The 22,314-nt window shown below is 37.5% G+C and overlaps 1 protein-coding gene across 10 annotated transcripts in view; it reads right to left on the reverse strand.

Moving 5' to 3' along the window:
- The window catches only part of NETO1 (neuropilin and tolloid like 1), a 129,946-nt gene that overhangs the window by 63,546 nt on the left and 44,086 nt on the right, over window positions 1–22,314 (reverse strand). Inside the window, exon 5 of one of the 10 annotated variants that reach the window (XM_063795864.1) lies at window positions 1,483–1,831. The exons of 8 other annotated variants lie outside the window; for them this stretch is intronic. In XM_063795864.1, coding sequence (XP_063651934.1) covers window positions 1,695–1,831 — 137 coding nt within the window. In that variant the 3' untranslated portion in view covers window positions 1,483–1,694. Of the gene's footprint in view, window positions 1–1,482; window positions 1,832–22,314 lie in introns of those variants that run through there. One more of the 10 variants, XM_063795863.1, reaches the window with a different exon arrangement.

Here is a 22,314-nt window from a genome sequence, read left to right on the forward strand (position 1 = left end):
TTCTTATGGAAGAATCTATTCCAAATAAAATCAAACAAACCTGTAAATAGAAATGAAAATATGAGAAAATGTATCTTTTCCTCCACTTTATAGATGTTAATAATTTAATAGGACTTAGAAAAATAGGCATTTTTGAATGATTTAAGTTTGATTGAAGAGTTGAGAAAATAAGAATTCTAAAAAAAAAAAAAAAAACAGTATATTTTAAACGTAGACATCATTAGCTCTCTAAAAGCCAAATGTCACTTTTCAAACTCAAAATAGTGAACTCACTGAAATGTCTCACAGTTATTGTGAGACCTTGGTGGAGAAGCTCACAGGAGGCTAATGAAACCATTTACACCTGCCATTGCTGAATGCCTACTGGATGAAAAGTCGGTAAAAGAAACCAGGACACTGCCACCTTCCCATCACACAGTAACTCGCTGATTAAAGTTTCAGCTTAGACAAGAAGACAGAGTTAATGCCTTGTCTGGAGAATTTTACTTTTGTCTAAAAAATGAACGGACGTACAAACTTGGCTGGGCTTCCTTAGTTTGCTTGAATTCGCTGAATGTCAGCATGGGCCAATGATCAAGGATCATCTTTTATGTGAATGCTTGACAACAAATGGAAGTAGTGTTGAAATATTCAAATTTTTGGTTAACTTTCCAATTCTACGGTTTATACTGGGACACCTGGGTGTACATTTGCATTGATGGTGCAAAAACAATGGTGGAGAGAATTGCTGGTGTCTTAGCAATGAATCAGGACTGTGGCACCAAACCTTAGCAGCTAGTGTTCACTGCATAATTCACTGCCATGCAATCGCACAGCAGGAAAACAAAAAAGAATTTTACTTAACATCATCATGATGAAGCATTAAAAACAATTATTTAGATTCTGAAGTCTAGAGTAACAGTTTTAATATTCTGTAAGAGGAAATGTGAAGTACAGATAAGGCACTTTTGCTGCAGACTGAATTGTTTCCTGTTTTTCTTAAGAACAAGCACCTTGTAGTTGTTCGAATTGTGTGAGTTACTCATTTTTTTCACGGAGCATCATTTCTGCTTGAAAAGCATATTACAGTTGTTTAGATTTGGATATTTGGCAGACATTTTCTTGAAAATGAACAAAATGAATCTGTTGATTTTTAAGAAAAACAACCGACAATATTTGTTGCCAATGATAAAATTCAAGTTTCAAGGGAAGGAGATGTATTTGCTAGAGTGCACTTGACAGCTTCCCAACGCTGAGAGCATTTTTAAATGAGATTGTTGTTGATGTGAACAAATGTGATTTTTGATTTGTGTCAACATTTAGCAGTTCTGCATAATAGTAATCCAATAACTGCCAAATAAATAATGCATGAAGTTAAACAAGCATGCATGTGGAACAGAGCCCTTTGAAGAGGAAAATACACCAATGGATGTTAATGTAACAGAATACAAAGAAATTCATCAATACAGTTTGATATTCCCTGTTGCAACTAACCTTTAAGAAGCTATCACTTGTTGAGCTTTGGTGTAGTACAAAAGAATAATCACCACTCCCTGAAAAGGCTCTTAAAATACTCTCCTGGCCAGGAGCGGTGGCTCATGCCTTTAATCCCGCACTCTGGGAGGCCGAGGCAGGCAGATCACCTGAGGCTGGGAGTTCAAGACCAGCCTGACGAACATGGAGAAACCTCATCTTTACTAAAAATACAAAATAAGTCAGGTGTGGTGGCACATGCCTGTAATCCCAGCTACTCGGGAGGCTGCGGCAGGATAATTGCTTGAACCCGGGAGGTTGAGGTTGCAGTCAGCTGAGATCACACCATTGCACTCCAGCCTGGGCAACAAGAGCGGAACTCCGTACCAAAAAAAAAAAAAAAAAGATACTCTTTACTGCTGTTCCAACTACATATATATCTCTGTTAGACTGGGTTCTCTTCATCTACTTCCACCATAACAACACATCATAACAAATTTAATGCATAAGCAGGGGTGATAATCCAGCATAATAAACCTGACACTCGATTTGCAAAAATGTAAATAATGCCATTCTTCTAATTAATATTTTAATATTCATTAATATCTTCATATTAATTTATATTTTAATATAGTATGCTATTTACCTTAACACATTATTGGTTTATTGGTATAATTTGAATATTACTTAATAAATAGCTATTTAAAATATACTCAGTTTAAATGGCTAATATAATAAATATTGAATGATACAGCCAATAAGCCAAGCATTTTGAGTTCTTCAATAGTTCTTAGGAGAGGAAAGGAGTTCTGAGACTAAAAAGCTGCAGAACGTCTGCCCCGACCAACCTTATCTTTGTATCATGGGTACCTTCTTCTAAAAGAACTCTAAATTACAATTTAATAGCTCAGGCTTGCACGATGTATTTATTTCATAATCCAATGAAATTTCACACTGCTAGCCACATTGCAGATGAACTTTCTGGAAACTACTGTTCACTGATTAGATTATAACTGAATCACATCAGAGGCCTCCTCATTTTATAAATGAAAGAAATAGGGAATTGACAACTTTAGAAAAATGCAACTTGTTTTGATCTAAGACCTAAACAGCTTCAGTGCTGTCTCTAGAACATTGAACCAATCATTCCATATTTCTGAGTCTTATTTTCCTTAACTGAAATAAGAATGTTGTTGGTTTAGGTTTTTACAACTCATGTATGCCATTATATCACAGAATACAGTGGTATTCCCAGAACAGGTCATGAGCACACGTCACTTCCTGACCAGGTGACACAACTATGTTTACAAACCTTCTGATTATAAAAATCAGCTTTAATACTGTGATATTTTCAACACACAGCTCGACTACCTAACAGGATAGTCTTAGAAAACAATAGTTTTCCCCAAATTTCCACAATCTCAGACATCCTGAATTATGTCATTCATCCTTAATATTCTCCTTCTTACTGACAAGTAGACACTGAAAGTGGCATCAAATAAAATCTTTACTAATTTCCTAAGTTACCTAACAATCTCTATTATTTGCATTGGCTTTGAATAACTGGCCAGAATTTTTAAATTGTCTTGACTGTTACATTTTTATCAAATAAATGATAAGTAAAATGTGGAAAAACTAAAGCCATGTTACAGTGTTGTTCATAAACCTCAAAAATTTAATGAGCTAACATGCAGCACCAATATTTAACTGCAAACCATTTATTAATTGGCCATAGAAAAATGAATCCAGTATTTTGATAGAAATTAGTATTTATGCTATAAAAGAGAATGCAGACTTTAGAATCAATTTGTATTTTTAAGCACTCCATTATAATCTTCAAGAATTTTCCTATAATACAAACTAAAATACAAATCATTCAAATTTTTATGAGACAGAGTTCTCAAATATTCTACACAAATGAAAAGAATACAAGTTTGAAATACATCTACGTGACTAAAAGGGTTTTTTCTGGTTTCTCATTTTAATTCTTATTTTCATTTAGTTAGATCCACGAAAATAGCTAATACCATTGCAATAATTAATATGTACCAGATATTATTTTAATTACTTTAAATATAGTAAGTCCTTTATTCCTTAACATTGTATGAAGTAGATAACAGTGCTATGCTTGTTTTATAGCTGAGGAAAACAGGCAGCACAGAGAGATTAAGTAACTAGCCTAAGAATACAGTTGTAAATGGTAGGACTCGAAATCAGAATTAGGCAGTCGACCTCCAGATTTCCATATTGTCACATTCTATTTGAATTCATTACAGACTTGTAAATGCTAAGAATGTCATCTGGTCTACTGGGCCTGTCTGGACTCTCCATGTGGCTGTTCTTCCTTCTCTCTTGAATTGGGAGTGACGTAACCTAAAGCAATTTTATATATAAAACAGATAAAATACAATTTTTTTTTGGCATGGGAAAAATATGTTTGAGTATGATGTTGGAGCTATGGTTAAAAACACAAATATGTTCAAAATGTTTCAAAAATGAATTTCAGAGATCAAGATCCACGTAAGTAAATCTTTTTCATTTGTCCTACAGAGGAATAAATTAGAGCTGTGTGTTGAAAGCTAATGATGAGGTGTGCTAAATGCTGCCCCAGGAAACAAGTATTTGTGTAGGCTTCGTCGGGGGTGGGGTGGTAGACGACATTACTTACGACGTCCTTTTCACCCTGAAGCCCAGTAATTCTGTGATTAGTTCTTCCAAGCATATGATCATATTTGGGTTCAAGCAAGTTGATCAAATTTACAAACCCTACAGTTAACATTCAATGACCAATCACTTTATTTTAGGTTTACTGATGGATTGGGTGTGGGAAGTGAAGGAGAAAACAATCAGGGACAATGTTTAGTTTTCTCATTTCCATCAACAAAGACTCCATGAGCTAGGAAGTTATTCAACTTCCCACTCTCAACCTATAAACTCATCCAGATCCACTGTCATTCCTGCCTATCTACCAACACTTTCTCTCTCTAAATCTAATTCTCCACCTACCGTATGGATTTTCTAATCACTCCTATGCATAGTAGTTGGCACATCAATTATCTTCCTCCAATTCTGAAAAATTAATCTCTCTAAATCGAATTCTCTACCTATCTTCTGGATTTTCTCATCACTCCTACTCATAGTAGTGAGCACATCAATTATCTTCCTAAAATTTTTAAACTACCTTCTATTATCTACAACCTTTCAGACAATAAATCTGCTCAAGTCCCTTCTTAGCCAATAACACAACGCAAACTCCTCCTTCACCTTGCTTCCCACTGTCCACTCACTCTTCCTTGTTCTCATTCAATTCCCAGATGACTGACTTCCATTTCTTAGACCTGAGATCCATAATCAATCTTCACATCCACATCTCCTACTCACTTTTGAAAGTCTCATCATGTTCGTGTACACATCTTTACTGAAACAATGTTTAATTTGAAACTAACCACACCCTTCCATGGGGACATTCTTATTTCCATCCTTCCATACTTGTCTGCAACAGGTGTTGGACCCCTCGTTTTTTACTCAAGGTTGAAAACCAGAGTGTTTGTAGTTTTTGAAATCATTTGAACAAACTTTAAGTGCCATTTTAAATATCAATGGCAAAAAAATCTTAACAGCAGAGTAAAGAATAGCTTGCATAATCATATTGTTTTAATACTCTGATTTAATTCACTCGTCTAGAAGCTGCATTGCTCTAGGTTAAAATTCATATCTCCATGTTTTAAACTTCTTTTAAAGGTATACTCTTTTCTCTAAGTATGGGGTTGACAATTATAGCTTCTCTTTTTGAGTCTGTCTACCTAATGGTTTTCATGTGGGCACAGAGTATATATAACCTGACTTTCTTTTCTAGTTTAACATAAATTTTATTCATATATAAATTTAAGAAACCAAAACTTACAAGATTTAGAGGAAGAAAATTTTCAAGCCCTTTAAAATATTATTGATATGTGCTGGGCTTGTAAAGCTGTTTTGTTCCCTGATTTTATTTATTTAGCTATAATCTGAAGTTTCCTCATGGTGCTTGTATTCACATTTTTAAGCAAATTGAGAAAACGTAACTCTCATAACACGAGTACATAGAAGTTGGATTTTGTTTGTGTTCAGTAGGCTTTTCAATGTTTACTTCGGATAGATAGTAACAAGGCAACACTACTGTTCTACAGAGAAAATACGCATTTACTAAACAATCATAGAAAGATGTGGGGGATAGAGGGAAGAAGAAATCAGACCATCAAAAATGGGCAGAAACAGAACAATGAAGACACAAACACACACACACACACACACACACACACACACACACCTATATTGTCCAAATACTGGAGTTTGCACATTGAATTAGCTGTCATAGAAGAAGTTTTGTTGTTCTTGTTGTTGTTGTATGTTGCTGTTGCTGTTGCTGTTTCTGTCCAAGGGCAACCAGGGACGCTCTTGATTGGTTATTAGCAATATCCCTGCCCCTTAATTCTCTCAGAATGCCGTTATTTGCTCATCCTAAGTCACACAAAGAATACACGAGCCCATCTCCTGAGCCATCTTTTTCACTAGAACTGGTTTAATAGGGCATTTCTTCTTGGCAGAAATGTGGTGCCAGTGCTATTGGTGAATAAAACGCCTCCATTATTATCCTCTTTTCTCAATTATGCCACATTCACTGTTTTCCCACTATCAATTCCAGCTTATTGATAAGCACAGAAACCACTGGCGATTAATCAGGAGGAGGGAGAAACGGCAGGCTACAGAAGGTTCTGGAGCTGATGCCAAGGCAGGTGATATTAGACTGGGGCTGAGCTTTTAGGCCCAGAAAAGTGAGAAGAAGACATAACTTCTCCTAAGAACTACATGAGTGTCTAGGAATGACGAAGTGCAATCTTTGGGACCCAAGCTTACAAGCGTGACTTAGGTTGCAGAGGAGGAAAATGCTGTCTCTGCTACACACAGGTTGGAAGCAGTGGTGGCACTGCAGATTTGTGTGTGTGTGTGTGAGTGTGGAGTGTGTGTGTGGTGAGGAGATGGCATTAATCTCACGTTGTCCTCTTCCATCCCAATTATGCCACTGTAAACTAAATAAATGGTGTCAATGAAAATCAAGAAACAAAATATTTTACAAGAAAAGTTATGCTTTCTCAAAATTATTTAAAGATGTACGTTTAAGCATCATGACAAAGCCTTGTGTGTTACAGCCACATAAATATGTTAAGGACATAATAAAGCTGTACAAGCCATGCTAACGGAGCTTCAAGACAAGACCTTTTGTGCTCCCAGTGAATTTGATGAATATTAGACCCTTCTAAATAGAGTTGGAGCAGCCTCTTGCTGGAAACTTTAGCAGTGTTCTCTGTTGGTGCCCTTGGCAAGGACACTGGAGTTTTTATGCCAGGCAGCAGTGGGACACATGGCAAGTGGAGGATCCATCATGGGACCAAGAGAGCAAATGCAGAATGCCAAGTGGTGCCTTGCCAGGAGCCTGGCACGGGTGCATGCATGAGGCACCTCTTGGTCAATCCTGGAGAAGCTGTTTGAACTGCATGAATTTCTGTCAGTCTGGAAAAGAGGTAAAGTTATCATATTCTGTAAAAGTAAATGTGTCCTTTTAAGTTATGATTCTCATTCCTTTACCAAGGGCAGAATCTGTAAGTTCTAGCCATCACTCTGCTCGTCACTTCTAGAAAACTCAGCCACCCACTTTTTATAAAAGCCACACATAAGGCATATACTGACGTAGACAGGTAGAAATTAAAAAGGCAAAAAAATATATTCCAGACAACCAATAAATAAATGATAAAAAGCTTTTGTAATATTATGTTAAACAAAACAGACTCAAAACCCAAATGAAAATAATCAAAAGTATGTCAAATACTTAATTTCTTAAAAAGCCACCGATGAGGAAAATTTAATATGCTGAACCTGTATGTAACTGACACTTACTGACAGAATTCTACCTTCTAAGGCATCAATTGCCTTGCTTCTAAAAGACTGGGGTAAAAAATATCAACCAGGCTTGGTAGAAAGCAGTAGTATTTGCACATATCAACTAGTTAATAGAGGGGATATGGATTTGCTAAAGTATAAAATGTTATGTAAAAATAAATTACCCCATGCATGTACAATTCAGATTTTGAACCTCTTTGATACATGAATAAAAATTATCTTAATTCAAAGAATATCTCAAATATGATTACTGCTCTATAAAATTTATTTACAAATCAAATACTGTTGTTGTAGCCTCATTGGCTATTCTGTACACTGCACTTATTTTTATTAGATAGCATTTAATGTTGAGACGAAACAGAAGTTAACTGTATGTCTTCAAATGCCTGAGATCAGTAGGAAAATACCCTCAGAAAATTTCCTAACATAGTTTTTTCTGCATACTGCAAATATCAAAGTGATGATAGATACTTGCTACATGCCAAGATAGCCACTTTTCCCTTAATATATAGTATCGTATGCTAGGTGCGCAAGTCCCTTTTATGTCTATTTAGCTTGAAAACAATACCTTCAGTGTAAATAATGGTAAAACCAAGCTAATCTAAATATGTATGAAACTTTTTCTAAAAAAATAAAACATTGTGTCTAATGTCACTATTTGCAATTTAAGAGGTCATCTCCTGGAAGTGTACAACTATCTGAGAGCTTAAAGGATTTATTTGCATTCTACAATATCAAGTAATCTTGGTCCATTTTAAATACAGACTAAGTACATGATTACCAAAATATTCAAATCTTCCCATCTCTATTTCTTGTATTTGTCTCCTTTGTACTTATTTTCCCGATTATTACAGTAATTTAGGTTTGAACGGGCATCTGAAACCAGTAATTTTAATGGGGACTCTACTCGAAAATGGAAGTAATCATGTCAGGTGGCTAGTTTGGGACCACATTCTGCCTCTGAAAGAATTATTTCTAGAAAGCATAGTCTCCATCTTGGGGAATGGGAAGAATGATTTTTCTTGGACCTCCAGACCTAACTGCCAGGGTGCATTTGGCATGCAAACCTATCATCTCTTAAGGACTGTAAGAATGGAGACCACTTACAGCCTATATCAAATACAACTGGAAATAGTGCTAAAATGGAAGTCTTAGAAGTTTTAACAGTGTTATACCACTTCTTTCCACTGGCATTTAGAAAATCTGTAATTTTGAAAAGGCACTGCATTATAAAAGCACTTTGAAATGGTTCACTTGCTCCTACAGTTCTGCTTAAGACACAGCTGTTTATGAGACACCTGCTAAATCTGTAGTTCCTCGCTCGTTTTTCTGTCATTCAAGAACAAGAGCATGGAAGGTGATTTCATTAAGAGGTGAGAAAAATAATCCGAGGCTTTCCCAGAGTAATGGTCTGCAGCAACATAAATCAATATCGTATTTTTTGGGTTCGCTGATGTTAGAAGGAAAGAATGGGTTTCTCTTATTCAGTTAGAGAGGAAGATTTATGAGATGCCTTCTGCTTTACTGCTTTTAGACTTTTCATTTTGTTCTATCATTAACCTAAGCTGGAAACTGCAAAAACAAAATAAATGTGACCACTTCCTCACACTTTCCCTTCATCGGAAAGATACCAAGAGCTTGCAATTATTCTTTGTAAAATCTCTACTACCTCCTTCCCTTTCCATATCCGCCATGGTGTTCTTTGTCACGGCCTTCCTCACCCTCAGGCTTCACAGTACTCACCGTCTCCATGCCTTTGCCCCTCCATCCTACAGTCTTTGGCACTCACTTTTCTGACGTCCAGATCTGAGTATCTCACTCTGTGCCCACTCACCCCAACGGCACCACCTGTTCTGTAACGTGAAACCCATGACTCATCTCTGCACTCTCATTCTACCAATGATTCTCTTTACTGTCTTTACGGTTCCATTTTACACAGACAGCCTCCCCTCAACTCAGAAACTCTCCAGCTTCCATATTCCAATAGAAACTCCCATCAGCTATGCTGCTAGCTGGAATAATCTAACTGTTCTCTTCCTTTCCTGAGAGGCTTTCTTCTAGATATTTTGGAATACAAACTACCTTTCATTGATCTCAATAATTTCAATGAGTGACATTGCTACAAACTAAATGATTAAAAATTTTTACAGACTATTTCAAAAAGTAGGGCCAGGTGGGGTGGCTCGTGCTTGTCATCCCACCTCTCTGGGAGACCAGAAAAGGAGGATCTTTTGAGACCAGGAGTTTGAGACCAGCCTAAACAACACAGTGAGACCCACATCTCTACAAAATAAAGTAAAATGAGCCGGGTGTGGTGGCATGTGCCCGTAGTCCCAGCTACTTGGGAAGCTAAGGCAGGAGGATGGTTTGAGGCCAACTGTTCGAGGCTGCAGAAAGCTGTGATCATACCACCTTAATCCAGCCTGGGTGACAGAGTGAGACCCTGTCTGAAAGAAAGAAAAAAAAAAGTAACTCATTAATGAATCCATGGATTTGGGGTTCCGAAACCTTCTTTTGGTTCTTGGAGACCTTTCTCTTAGCTCTCTGTCTCGTTTACCCCCATGCTTTCAGTACCAGGGAGACGACTCCTAGTTCAACAGTGTGTGGGAATGAAGCAAGCAGCTCTGAGCACACAAGTATCATTAAGAGATCTGGTGTTCCCACAGTGACTGCAGCCTTAAAACCGCAATTGTAAGTGTGATGCTAACATCTTCATCGAGGAACAACTGTGGGTAAAACTTCCCTACATTCACTGTATGGTGTTTAAGTGGTGAAATCACTGCATTATATGAAATAAGTACAATTATTCTCATTGAAGGCAGGAGAAAACGGAAGTTCACGAAAGATTATAAAGTGACTCAAAGGCACTATTTAGTCAGTGGAGAGTCAGTACTTGAACATAGTCTGTCTGATTGCACAATTGTTCACAGCTGTGACCCTGGACTTACTAAACCTCCAAAATAGGCAGCAGCTTCACTGCTAGTTAGTCTTGACATTTGTGCTTGAACATTTATTTACCACTTCAGGACCAACAGGTCCAAAATTTACACAGTTATCTTTCTTCCACTTTTTCCCTGTGATTTTCGCCAACATCACCATTGAATTTTAAGTGATCCAGGCTTTAGACTCTAGTGACTTTTTGGTTTCTTCCTCACTCTTAACAGTTCCTTGCATCTACCTCAAAATGACCAAGGTCACGTCAATTCCTTTCTTTGGAAGTTTTGACCTTTATTACTTTTTTTATTCTCAATTCCCGGTATATTTTCTTTTTTAGTAATGCTTAGAGCCAATCATTTGTTCCACCTAGTCCTCCTAATTTCAGTCTTAACATTTTTCAATCCGGTCTCTCTAGAATGTACCTCTGATGCTGCCAACTTCTTCCGAAATATTCAGTTTCTCCTATAAATAACTCATAAAACTTGAAGTTCTAGGTACATTTCCTAACATTAATTCAAGATCCATCTCCTAAGTTTTCTCTTGGAGTCAACAGCCCTGTCAGAACAAACTACCTCTCATCACCATAACATATTCCCTATGACACATAAAATGTGTATAACTACCAATTCAATTTTTGAGGATTTACTTTAAAGTAATAAAATAAAAGATATTGATTATATAGTGCTTTTATAATAATTGTTTTTAGGACCTCAGATGTCTAACCAAGGCTGGGAATCTGATGAGAGAGCCACTCTCCATGAAGCTGAAACAGGGAGATCCACGACCACTTACGTGAGCTGAATGTGAGACTGTCCAGCTCCTTCTCTACTGAAGGGGCTATGGAAAATGATAAGAGGGACGATGCCTTGCTGTTGAGCAGAGTGAGGAGTGACAATGTGCATGAGAATTTTCAATCAACACTTGTCATTACAGGAGAACTGCACCTCAAATACGTAAGACCCGGATTATCCAAATATCTTAAACCATACATTTAAGTGACAAGGGTTACACGGATTATGCATGGGCTGCAATAAATACGACTACTTTCTGCAGGAATATAACTTCATTCTAGGCCCGAAACAATTCCCCCAAATAATTTTCCAAAGAAAATGAGTTGTTTACAGCAAAAAGTTAATCACAGGAGCATAAGACCTGAGGGAAGAACAGTGAAAACGAAGAGAAGAAATGAATCTTGAAAGATTCCAAATAGTAGAACTACCATGCACAGACCATAAAAGAACAATGTTTATCATGTTTTAAGACATTACAAACCAGACTGAAAATATCTGCAGGGAACAGGAAACTACCAAAAAATACCCCAGTGTTTTTGAAAAATAACTAAATTAATGTAGAAATGAAAATCACAATAATTGCAATAAAAAACTCAATAGACAGATTTAATAACAGACTATAAAGGATGCACTCAAAGATACCCGAAGAAATTTCCAGTGCATTGCACAGACAGATGAAGAGTGAGAAAATAAAGGAGAAGTTAAAAGGCAAGACACAGTGAGACACTAATCTTATTAGGTTTCTAGAAAGGGAGGAGAAAATGAAGGGCATGAAATATTTAAAGAGATAATTATTTAGAGTTTTCAAAACTGTTGAAAAAGAAAAAAATCTGTACACTATGCAGAGAAAAAGAATAACACACTCATGAAAGGAGTGGTAATTAGGTTGATACCTGATTTCAGTGGCATCCGGGAGACTGGAATGATGTATTCAGCAAGCTGAAAAAAAAATGCTCTTGCAGACTTCAACATCCAAGAATGAAGCTGAAGTAAAAACTAGAATTATCTGCCAAAAATCTATTTTCACTAAGGGAATGTCTGAAGTCTCCAGTTCAAGCAGAAGGTAAGTGATATTAGGTCCCCAATTTTAGATGCAAAAAGGAATAAAGAATAAGAAATGTGTGGGTAAACAGATGGGCACTCACTGAATCCAATAATAAGAGTAAGGCAAAAATAACAGATAAATCGTGAGACAGTAATGTAAGATAACATCTTAAGATTCTGTGTTTTCCAAGGGAATAATGACAGCAGATTTTGAGAAGAGAATGTATATGTTGTAGTTTCTTGAGTAACCACTAATAGGACAGGGGAAAAAGTAATTTAATTGCAAAAATAAATAAAGGCAGACAAATTGCATGAGGAAATTATAATAAGAAGAAGAAAAGTAGAAACTAAAAAAGAAAAAAAAAGAAATAAAACAAAGGAGGAACAAATAGAAAGCATAAAATGTAGGATTGATCTAAACCCAGATATATGAACTAAACACAATATTAAGTAACAAAGACCAGAAAACTGGACTAGAACACAAATCTAATAATGTGTTGCTCCTAAGAAACATCTCTAATTTAGGGAAACATAACTGTTTAAAGTGTTAGGAAAAGAATTATGCAAATTCAAATCCAAAGAGATCTGATATGGCAATTATAGGAATAAAGAAAAACTTCAGGGAAAAAAGCATTACTACCAATAATTGAGTTATTTTTAAACTCCAAAAGATTCAACTCTCTGAGAGATACAAGAATTTTAAATGTATATATACCTAATAACATAGGTACAATGTTATCATTGCATCAATGAAATATTTCCAGAATTCAAAGAGAAATAAAAATCTACCACCATAGGGACAGAGCTTATCAAAGAAAAAAAAACTTTAAAATTATTATTATTTAGTAAAACAATTATTATAAAAATACTACAAAAACAACTTGTTTGGTGTTGCTAAAGCAGAACTTACAGGGATATTTACAGTTTTAAATCCCTGTGCTAAAAGGCAAAAATGCTCAACTATTTTGGGCAGCATCTATCTTGGTGATCTATTTTTAATTACTCATGTTGGTATAACCCAGTATTCATGTGTTTAAAGAATGGAACTCAATCTCTGCTTCACACCACACAGTAAAAATCAAAATCTGAAAAGTAAGCAAATATAGTATTTAGAAGACAACAAAAAAGAATCGCTTTATGATTTCTATAAGGGAAGATTCATTAAGTCACAATATGAAAAATAAAAGTAATAAACAAATTAAAATTAGGAATTTTCAACCTCCACATGACACCAGAGTGAGAATAAAAAGGTAAGCCACACACTGCAAGACCTTATCAACACTTAGAGCCTTCAAATCACCAATATCTAGAATATATACAGACCTACTATAAATCAGCATACAAAAGAAAGACAACACAACATAAGACAGGCAAAAGTCCTGGTCAGGTATTTCATACAAGAGGAAATTTGAGCCTCTAAAACATTTAATACAAGTCATTTAATCTTATTAATAATAAACAAAATGCAATTAAAATAACAACATGTGATCTCATTAAGCAGCCAACAAAACAGAAAAGGATGTAAGACTGACGACATCGAGTTTCATGTGTATGTGGAACAATGAAAACTCCTGTCCGCTGCTGACACTAGTGGACATTACTGCAACCATATGCAGGACGAATTTTGGCATAGATTTTGGACTGAGTAGGGTTTGAAAGACTCCTGAGAAAACTATCAGTTGTGGCTGGGAGAACAGGTAAGAAAATCCTACTGGATATAACACAGCTGTGTTATTTAGTGGCAGAAAGTCTGGCAATACTCCTGGGTAGAAGACAGGAAATATCCACAATAGACTTGTACATTTTACTAATGAGAGTACTCAACAGAATGTTGAAAATGTCAAATGTCTTCTCTTAGGAGCAGACAGGTACAGATAGAGGTAAGGTATATATAGAGATCAACATAAGAAGAATTTTTAATCAGAATTAGGATCGATCTCTCTCTTGCTCTCTCTCCCCCCTCCCTCTCTCTCCCTCTGTCCCCTTCTCTCCCCCTCTCCTCCACCCCTCCCCCTGCAATTCTCTATCTCTCCAGCCTGGAATTGGGGACAAAGATGAATTTCAGAGTGCTAAGAGTGAGCTGAGTGTGGCCTTAAGAGGAAGATCAAATCAAACAATTCAAAGGTAAAGCTGTAAAATACTTTGTTACAGCTACACAAAGGTGTAAAAAAGAAGCACTCATGCAGCTTCTCAACCAGGTTTGAAAAATCTTAGATATCCCAAAGAACGCTGGAAAATGCCTGAGGAACTGGACTACTTATGTTGTTTGGTAAAACCACAAAATTTCAAAGGCTGTTACACCAGCGTTTATCTAAAGGGACAGAGACCATTCAAAATGAAAAGAAGTCCCTAGCATTCCACCTCCTACAGTCAGGAAGAAGGCTGGGAAAGCTCCTGACCTGCAACATGGGCCATTTGGGAGCGGGGAAAGGGAGGAAGGGTAAATCAGACAGCAGAGCCAAGTATTCAGGGCATAGCACCAATGGCAATGGAGAACCTCTCCAGGCAGCAGCAAGGAGAATTTCCTGCTGCCAGCGTCAAAGGAAAAGGCAACCGTGCCTGGATGGATTTTAGAATCATCACCGTGGGTCCCCACCCCACTGTGGGCCTATTTTAACTCTTCCTGGCAGGAGTGACTACTATGATCATCCCACCATCTTCCCATTGTGGGCTGGCTGGGGGTGGGGAGCTTGCCTTTTTAGTTCTCAAGTCTGCATTCAGAAAACCACTGAAGAGCTGCACCAATTGGCTGCTGCCAAGGAGTCCATCTACACTTGGACCCAGTAAGGATGATGGCTACAAGACTCTAAGCTGATGTCGTGATGAGAAGACACTTGTGAGAGTCTTCGAAGGGGATGAGTGCATGCAGCTTGTGGGAGGCATATGGGTTATTACAGCCAGTGGGCACCCTCCGGTAGGTCTATATTCAAAGATGCTCTCCAGCAATTCCTCCTCTCCCTTTACAGGGATGACAGTTTCCCATCAAGAGGTAGAGTTTATTTCCCTTCTCTTGGAACCTGAGTTTACCCTGTGACTTCTTTCACCAATAGAATGGAGCAACATGCTGAGCCTCTGACACTAGACATGGCAGTTCTTGCTGCTACCTTCTGAAACATTCACTGTTGATAGGCTCCCTCTTGTAGTCCATCAAACATACCATGAAGAAATTTCATCAATCACATGCAGAAGCCATATGGAAACGAATCAAGTCTCACAGCCCACAGCCTCAGCTTAATTCCCAGCTGTGGCCAAGAACACCAGCCCACCATGGGAGTGACAGCATCGGCCCCGCAGCCATTCCAGTGCTCAGGCTGTCACCAAATGGAGAAGAACCAACTAGTCAACCAACAAAGATGTGATAAATAATGCATTGTCACTGTGTAAGCCACTAAATGTTAGAGATTTTTTTTTAAACCAACAAAGTAAAGATTCGGTACAAATACCAAAAGATTGCTGATATTCAAAAACCTACATATGGAGACAGAAACCGCCCTATAGGAAGGAGCCTGTAAGGTAGCACCAAGTATTAATACCGAATGCCTAATCACCTCTTAGCGTGAGCTAGGCCTAGTGACTCATTTCTAACAAATAGTGCTTCACTTCCAGTGAAAGTAAGAAAAGTGATTAGATGTCACTTCCAAGATTTGGTTGGAAAAATTGTGACTTCTGTCTTGTTCTTTCTCTGTCTGTTTCTGTCTGTCTCTCAGACCTGTCTTTTTCCTTCCTACCCCAACATGCTCATGCTCTAAAAGACATCAGTTCATACACGGTAAACTGCCCAGTGAAGACACCCATATAGAATGGAAATATTGTTTCTGACCAACGGCCAGTGAGCACTGAAGCCTGCTATAGCCCTGTGAATGAGCTGGAAAGTGCATCCTCATGCAGGTGAGCCTTGAGATGATTGCAACTCGGGCTTATAAAAATCTTGCACATGAAATCATCCATCTTTTTTTTCTTTTGGTGTTAAATAAGATCAGCTTTCATTACCTTTGCACTGCTTGACTTTCAGTAGTTACCATTAATCAAAAATGCATACAATGAGTAAAAACAAAACTACTAAGATACTTACACATAGAGTGATAATTGTAAATTTGCAAGTGTACTAAATAAAATGAATCTGACCATGCTGTCTATTCACTGTTAGAAGAATCCTAAAGTAATAACATTTGCAAGTGGAAATGTTCCAAATTCTTTTGTGTGCTTTACTCTTGCAATTTCAAGATATTAAGAAAAATATTGACAGTATCACATAAAACAGATTCTGCCTATGGCAACAGGCTTTCCTATATTTAAGAAACGCTACAAAGGCACAATGAGCAGCTGAGGACATTTCACTGTGGAGGATTCTAACCTTGGGTCACACTAGCACAGTGGAAAAGGTGTAGAAGCCTGTCATATGCTTCTTCCTCGAAATTTACATATGTGATTTCATTTTTAGAAAAAAATATTCACTTTACCATTTTCAGGACTATTCTTTGGAAAATAAGATTTTATGCAACCTTATTTTTCCAGATTTTAAAGTCAAGCATGAGACATTTTCATCCCAGAAAATCCACTGCTTACTGAGATGTTATGATTGGCTTCATAATAAAAGTACTTGAAATATAATCTTTCTTGGGGAAAAATGCATATCATAAAATATCATGTTCATTATAACTTTATATAAACATTTTTCGTTTATCTATTAAATTATAGAAACAAGCAACATGTTCTTTTAAAACTCTCAAAATAGTCACTGCAATGATATGTATAATATTCCAATTTTAACAGCACAAAAAATTAAAAATTAGCTAACTATATCAAAATGGAAATATAGTTAGGCGTATATGTGTATTCTACACCTAAAACACACACGTTTAAAATGAATTATATTTTTCCACAAATTCCAGATGAAAATGTTTTTGCATAAGAAACTCTATAGAGCTGTCCTTTATTTTTTTAATCTAACATTAGTTTATAAAGCCATGAGTGAATCTAAGTCCATGTCTTCTTCCCTTTTATCCCTCCTCCCTTCCCACCTTCTGTCTGTCTTACTGTCTTACTGTTTATCCCTTTCTCTCTCCCTCTCTCAAACTTCCTTCCAAGGTGGAAGCCCACAGCCTCTGACTGTTTTGTGGCATCATGTTCAGGATAAGGGAGTGCTGCCACCTATGTAATTATTCAGGAAAACTGCACCACATTTCACTGGAATGGTGTATATATATTGATAACAAACCTTTACATATATCTGCCTTTCCTTGTGTTACAAAAAAGGATGGGCTTCTAAAGAGCTCTACAATTGCTGAAATTCTGAGAACTGATTCGTATTTTATAATTAGATAATTCTATGATTTCAAAAATATTTGACATTGATACTGGATTTATTTCAAAATGAGATAGCTTCATAACATTCCTAAGCTTTGCCCTAGTCATCAAGCATTTAATTAATTCTAATAATGCCAACACTAAAATATGTAAAGAAATCTGGATTTAAAAAACTTTGATTTGAAATATTTAATAGCATAAAAACTTTTAATATAATGCAATTTCATCTTTGAATTTGCATGTTTAAAATTCTTCTCCTGAAATTTGTTATTGGAAACTTTCTAAAATTTCCACCTAGTAAGAGAAAAATACCAAAAAGTAATATTAAACACAAAAAGAAACACTACATGTAGAGAAAGTTCTAAGTAAAACTTACCAAAAGTGAAAAAATATATACTTTTTAAATGCATAAAATAATGTTAATTTATATTTGGAATGGAAAAGAACCTCTAATTTCAGGATATTACATTCAGACATTATATTAAGACCTGATTTCTGTTAGCTCATTTTATTAAATAATTTGCAATTTGTTGCAAAATTTATTTTGTTGGTGAGAGATGCATGCAATGAAAAATCAAACATGCAGATGGCACTCATCTGGCACCAGAAAGATAAAATGGTTTCTATTTTTCTTTTGTACCAAAAAGAAATGAAGAATATGTTTTGTATGAAAGCTACACAACTAGAAATTTCAAATTCATAAGTTACTCTAAAAAATTTTAAAATGGTCTTTTGACACATGGAGAGTCCTTTAATGTTCATTTACTTTATATATAGACAATGAGAGGAGGATGAATAATTTTTACTTTGCTTGTTTTAGGAAAGACCAACAATAAATGTATGCAGATAAAATTTATAAGCACATGTTTCTAAAGTTTCAAATGATTACAATGTACACAGATGTAGAGCAATTAAACGAAGAGATTCACACGTTGGAAACCATTCAGACTGGAAAGCAAAATCAATGATGGAATATACAAGTGCGCATTCTCCTTTGTTATTTTTACATAACTATACTATAAAACTAACTCTTCCCTTCTCCACTCCACCCCATTCAATCTCCTGCTATTGGAGCTGTTTGTTCAACAGCCATCAGACTACTTTACTATAGCTTTGAAAACTTACAGGATGGTAAAAGGTATCACCTTGACTGGGCCACTTGGCCGGGGGGTTGTCTCTGGACCTGTACCCAAACATTACTCTGGATGCGTCTGGATGAGATTAACATTTGAATTAGTGGGTTCAGTGAAGCAAGTGGCCCTCTCTAATGAGGATGAGCGGCATCCATTCAACTGAAGACTTGGATAGAACAAAATGACTAACAGAGAACTCCTCCTCCCTCCTTGCTTGAGCAAGGATATGGGTCTTGACATGCCTTCGGACTCAAACTGAAAAACTGGCTCTTCTTGGGTCTTGAGTCAGGTGATTTTCAGAGTGGAACTACACTTTTGGGCCTCCAGCTTGTCAACTGCAACTCTTGGGTCTTCTCAATTTCTATAATTGTGTGAACCAATTCCTCATAATAAATCTCTAGGTAGACAGATAGATAGACTTTTAGGTGATAGACAGATAGACAGACAAATAGACAGACAGAAAATCTCCTAATTAGAACCCTGAATACACAAAAGGCACAAAGGCCTTCATGATCTACTCCTGCGTATCTCTTCTGCCCATCTCTTGCCTGGGAAACAGCTCTTTCAGCTTCCTAATCTTGGAACAGCCTCCCCTGGCTGACAAATTATATCCTGTCCTCTCCTTAGCCCCGTTTTCTGTCTCCTGAAGCAGTTTTTTCTTCTAAGCATTCTCTTCTTCATATTAACTCAAAAAAAAAAAAAAAAAAAATGGGTCCGGGCACAGTGGCTCATGCCTGTAATCTCAGCACATTGGGAGGACGAGGTGGGCGGATCACCTGAGGTCGGGAGTTCGAGATCAGCCTGACCAACACGGAGAAACCCCATCTCTACTAAAACAAACAAACAAAAAAGAAACAAGAAAAAAAAAATAGCCGGGTGTGGTGGCACATGCCTATAATCCAACTACTCAAGAGGTTGAGGCAGGAGAATCACTTGAACCCAGGAGGTGGAGGTTGCAGTGAGCCGAGATTGTGCCATTGCAGTCCATCCTGGGCAATAAGGGTGAAACTCAAAAAAAAAAAAAAAAAAAAAAAAAAAAGGAATCCTCTCCAGAAGAATCATGTACTACTTAGGAAGTCCACCATGCCCTCTGTCAGAAATGTAACACTGATGACCTCATTAATCTCAAAACAATACTCATTGCATAGGGTGGCTATCATCTCAATTTTTAGAGTTGAAGAACGTGAGATGTTGAGGTGACTGATAAAATTGGTAAAGGTCACACAGCAAGCAGGTGGCAAAGTTAGAGTATGAATACAGGTAATCTTATCCTAAGGGCCATAATCTGACCTATTAAAATGTCTTTCTAAAATTTAACATAAAAGAATCATAATGGGTAAAGCCTGGGGCCTTCATGGGATGTCTTCCTCACCACTCAACTGGGTTACAGACTTGGCTTTTTGTTAATTTTCAAAAACTGCCCTATGCAGGTGGGAGTGGGGCCACTGAGGAGCAGAGAAGCTGACATGTTATTCCCTCTGTGAGGTGTGATGCTCGAGGGGCATTTTTCCTAGACAGCTCTGTTGCCACAGTTGCCTGGGACTCGAGATAACCATGGAGGCTTCTTTGAAGAGTGATGAACGAAGGTCTTGGATCAGCCCTGACTTTTCCTTACAGCTGTAGTGGAATTTGTGTGTGACCCACGGATACAGAAAGGATGGCAGAAATTATCTGAGAGCTTAACTAGGGCTCAAGTCTCAGAGGCTGGAGGGGCTGGGAAAGGATGGGCTCAGTGGGACAGCTGCCAACAAGGTGGGCAGGTGGACTGCATGAGAAGCCTGACTCCATATGGGCTCCCAAAGCCAGGAAGCTGCCTGGGAGAGCGGGCACTGGGCGGCACCATGCCACAGGTCAGACAAGAACAGATAACAAGGAGGACAGCTCAGGAGCACTGCCACCGTCCCGTCCCCCCGCAGGACGTGGGGAGGCGGAGCAGGGAGCGGGAGCCATTTGCAGGGGCAGTTTCAAAGAATCTAACTCACCAAAGCTTAAATCTGAGTTTGAAAAACGAGAGAATTCGCTAGATAAGTTTAACTTTCCTACCGCCAAGCAAAATCGTGAGCTCAGACATAAAAGAGAATGACATTTTTCTATTCTGGGGTTTTGCACATCTTGTAATTGTAAAACATACATCAATTGTGCTGTTGTTTTCAAAACAAGTGGATTGTCATAGGAATAAAAGCTGAAGACTTCACTTGCTGTAGACACTGTTCTGTAATCTTGTTTATAAATTGTTAAGTTTGTACATATAATCATATTTCCCCCACAAGAACAGCAGAAGCAATAGCAATAAATTCTCTAAAATAATAAAAGGGAGAGTATGGGGAGAGGCATATACATGTGTGTGTATATTTATATTGTACTCATATCTATTGAGCACAAAGAACAGTGTGAATATTTTACCTACCAAATCGTTACAATGTCTCAAATGAGTGGGAGTACAAGGAGTTTGGGAGATTTAATATTTTCCTTCAAGCATCTCTGTATGTTTTGACTTCTTAAGAGCTTACATTACTTTTACAAGATACAGATACCCAAAAAGCCTCCCACGTATCTCACAGTCTTCTGACTTCTTTCATGTCCTTCCCATCCGTTTATTACTTAATAAATATTTATTGGCTGTTTTCCGTATTCCAGACATTATGCTAGATACTGAGGATGCAATATTTAAAAAAAATTTGCTAACCTCATGGCATTAATAGTCTGGTAGTGAGAGACAATATAAAGTGTCATGCAGTGATAAGCAATGAGTGCTTTGGGAACATTAGCTAGGATTAAGGAGTCAGTGGGTGGTAGGTAGGTAGTAGGTAGGTGAGGTGTGAAAGAGGTAACTCTTACATGAGCGGAGCAGGGGAAGGCAGAGAGGGCAGAAAAGGCCTCTGAGATCACGTGAAGGACTAAGGGAAGAGGAAGAACCAGCCTGAGCACAAGGGGAAGAGTTTGCCAGGTAGAGGGAAGAGGATGTTTCAAGACCTCAAGGCTTGTTCAACAAAGGGACATCAGTGAACCCTGAGTGGCCGCAGCCGTGTGAGAAGACGGGAGTTAAAAGGATGGAGGTGTGGGCAGGGCAGGTGGTGCAGAGCCAGGGTCAGAAAATTCCCCTGACTCCCTGATTCTCCATCACCTAAAGAGCTAAACATGTTCTTTATGTTTTTCAATAGATTTTTAAAAATAGTCAAAGAAGGATATTTGGTGACATGAGAAAAGAATATAAAATTCACATGCCTGTGTCCATCGAGCTTCACTGGAACATATCCATGGGCACTCATTTCTGCCTTCTTGCCACAAAGATGTGGAGCCCAGTAGCTGCCACAGAGACATGTGGCCACAAAGGCTCAAATATCTACTCTCTGCCCCTAAACAGAGGAGAAGCTTGCAGCTCCTGATACACAATGTCCTAGACAAACAGGACACAATGAAAAACCACTGGAGGGGCTTGTAAAGAAGTGACTTGGCCTGACTTGTGTTTTCAAACATCACTCTGGCTGCTATGTAGAAAATAGTGTTGGGAACAAGAGCTTGACTTCTTGTACAACTGCATGTCTGTGTTGCAGCATTTTGTCCTAAAGTAATAATGTTTACTCATCCACAACTTCTAATAGATTGGTTACACACTTTGAGAATAAGCAGGGTTTTTGTTTGTTTGTTTTGATCTCAGTAAACAGAGCTCCCAGAATTCCTAAATTTAGTGGGTACTTATTGAATAATTACTA

This window comes from Pan troglodytes, chromosome 17 (assembly GCF_028858775.2).
Source record: "Pan troglodytes isolate AG18354 chromosome 17, NHGRI_mPanTro3-v2.0_pri, whole genome shotgun sequence".
NCBI lineage: Eukaryota > Metazoa > Chordata > Mammalia > Primates > Hominidae > Pan > Pan troglodytes.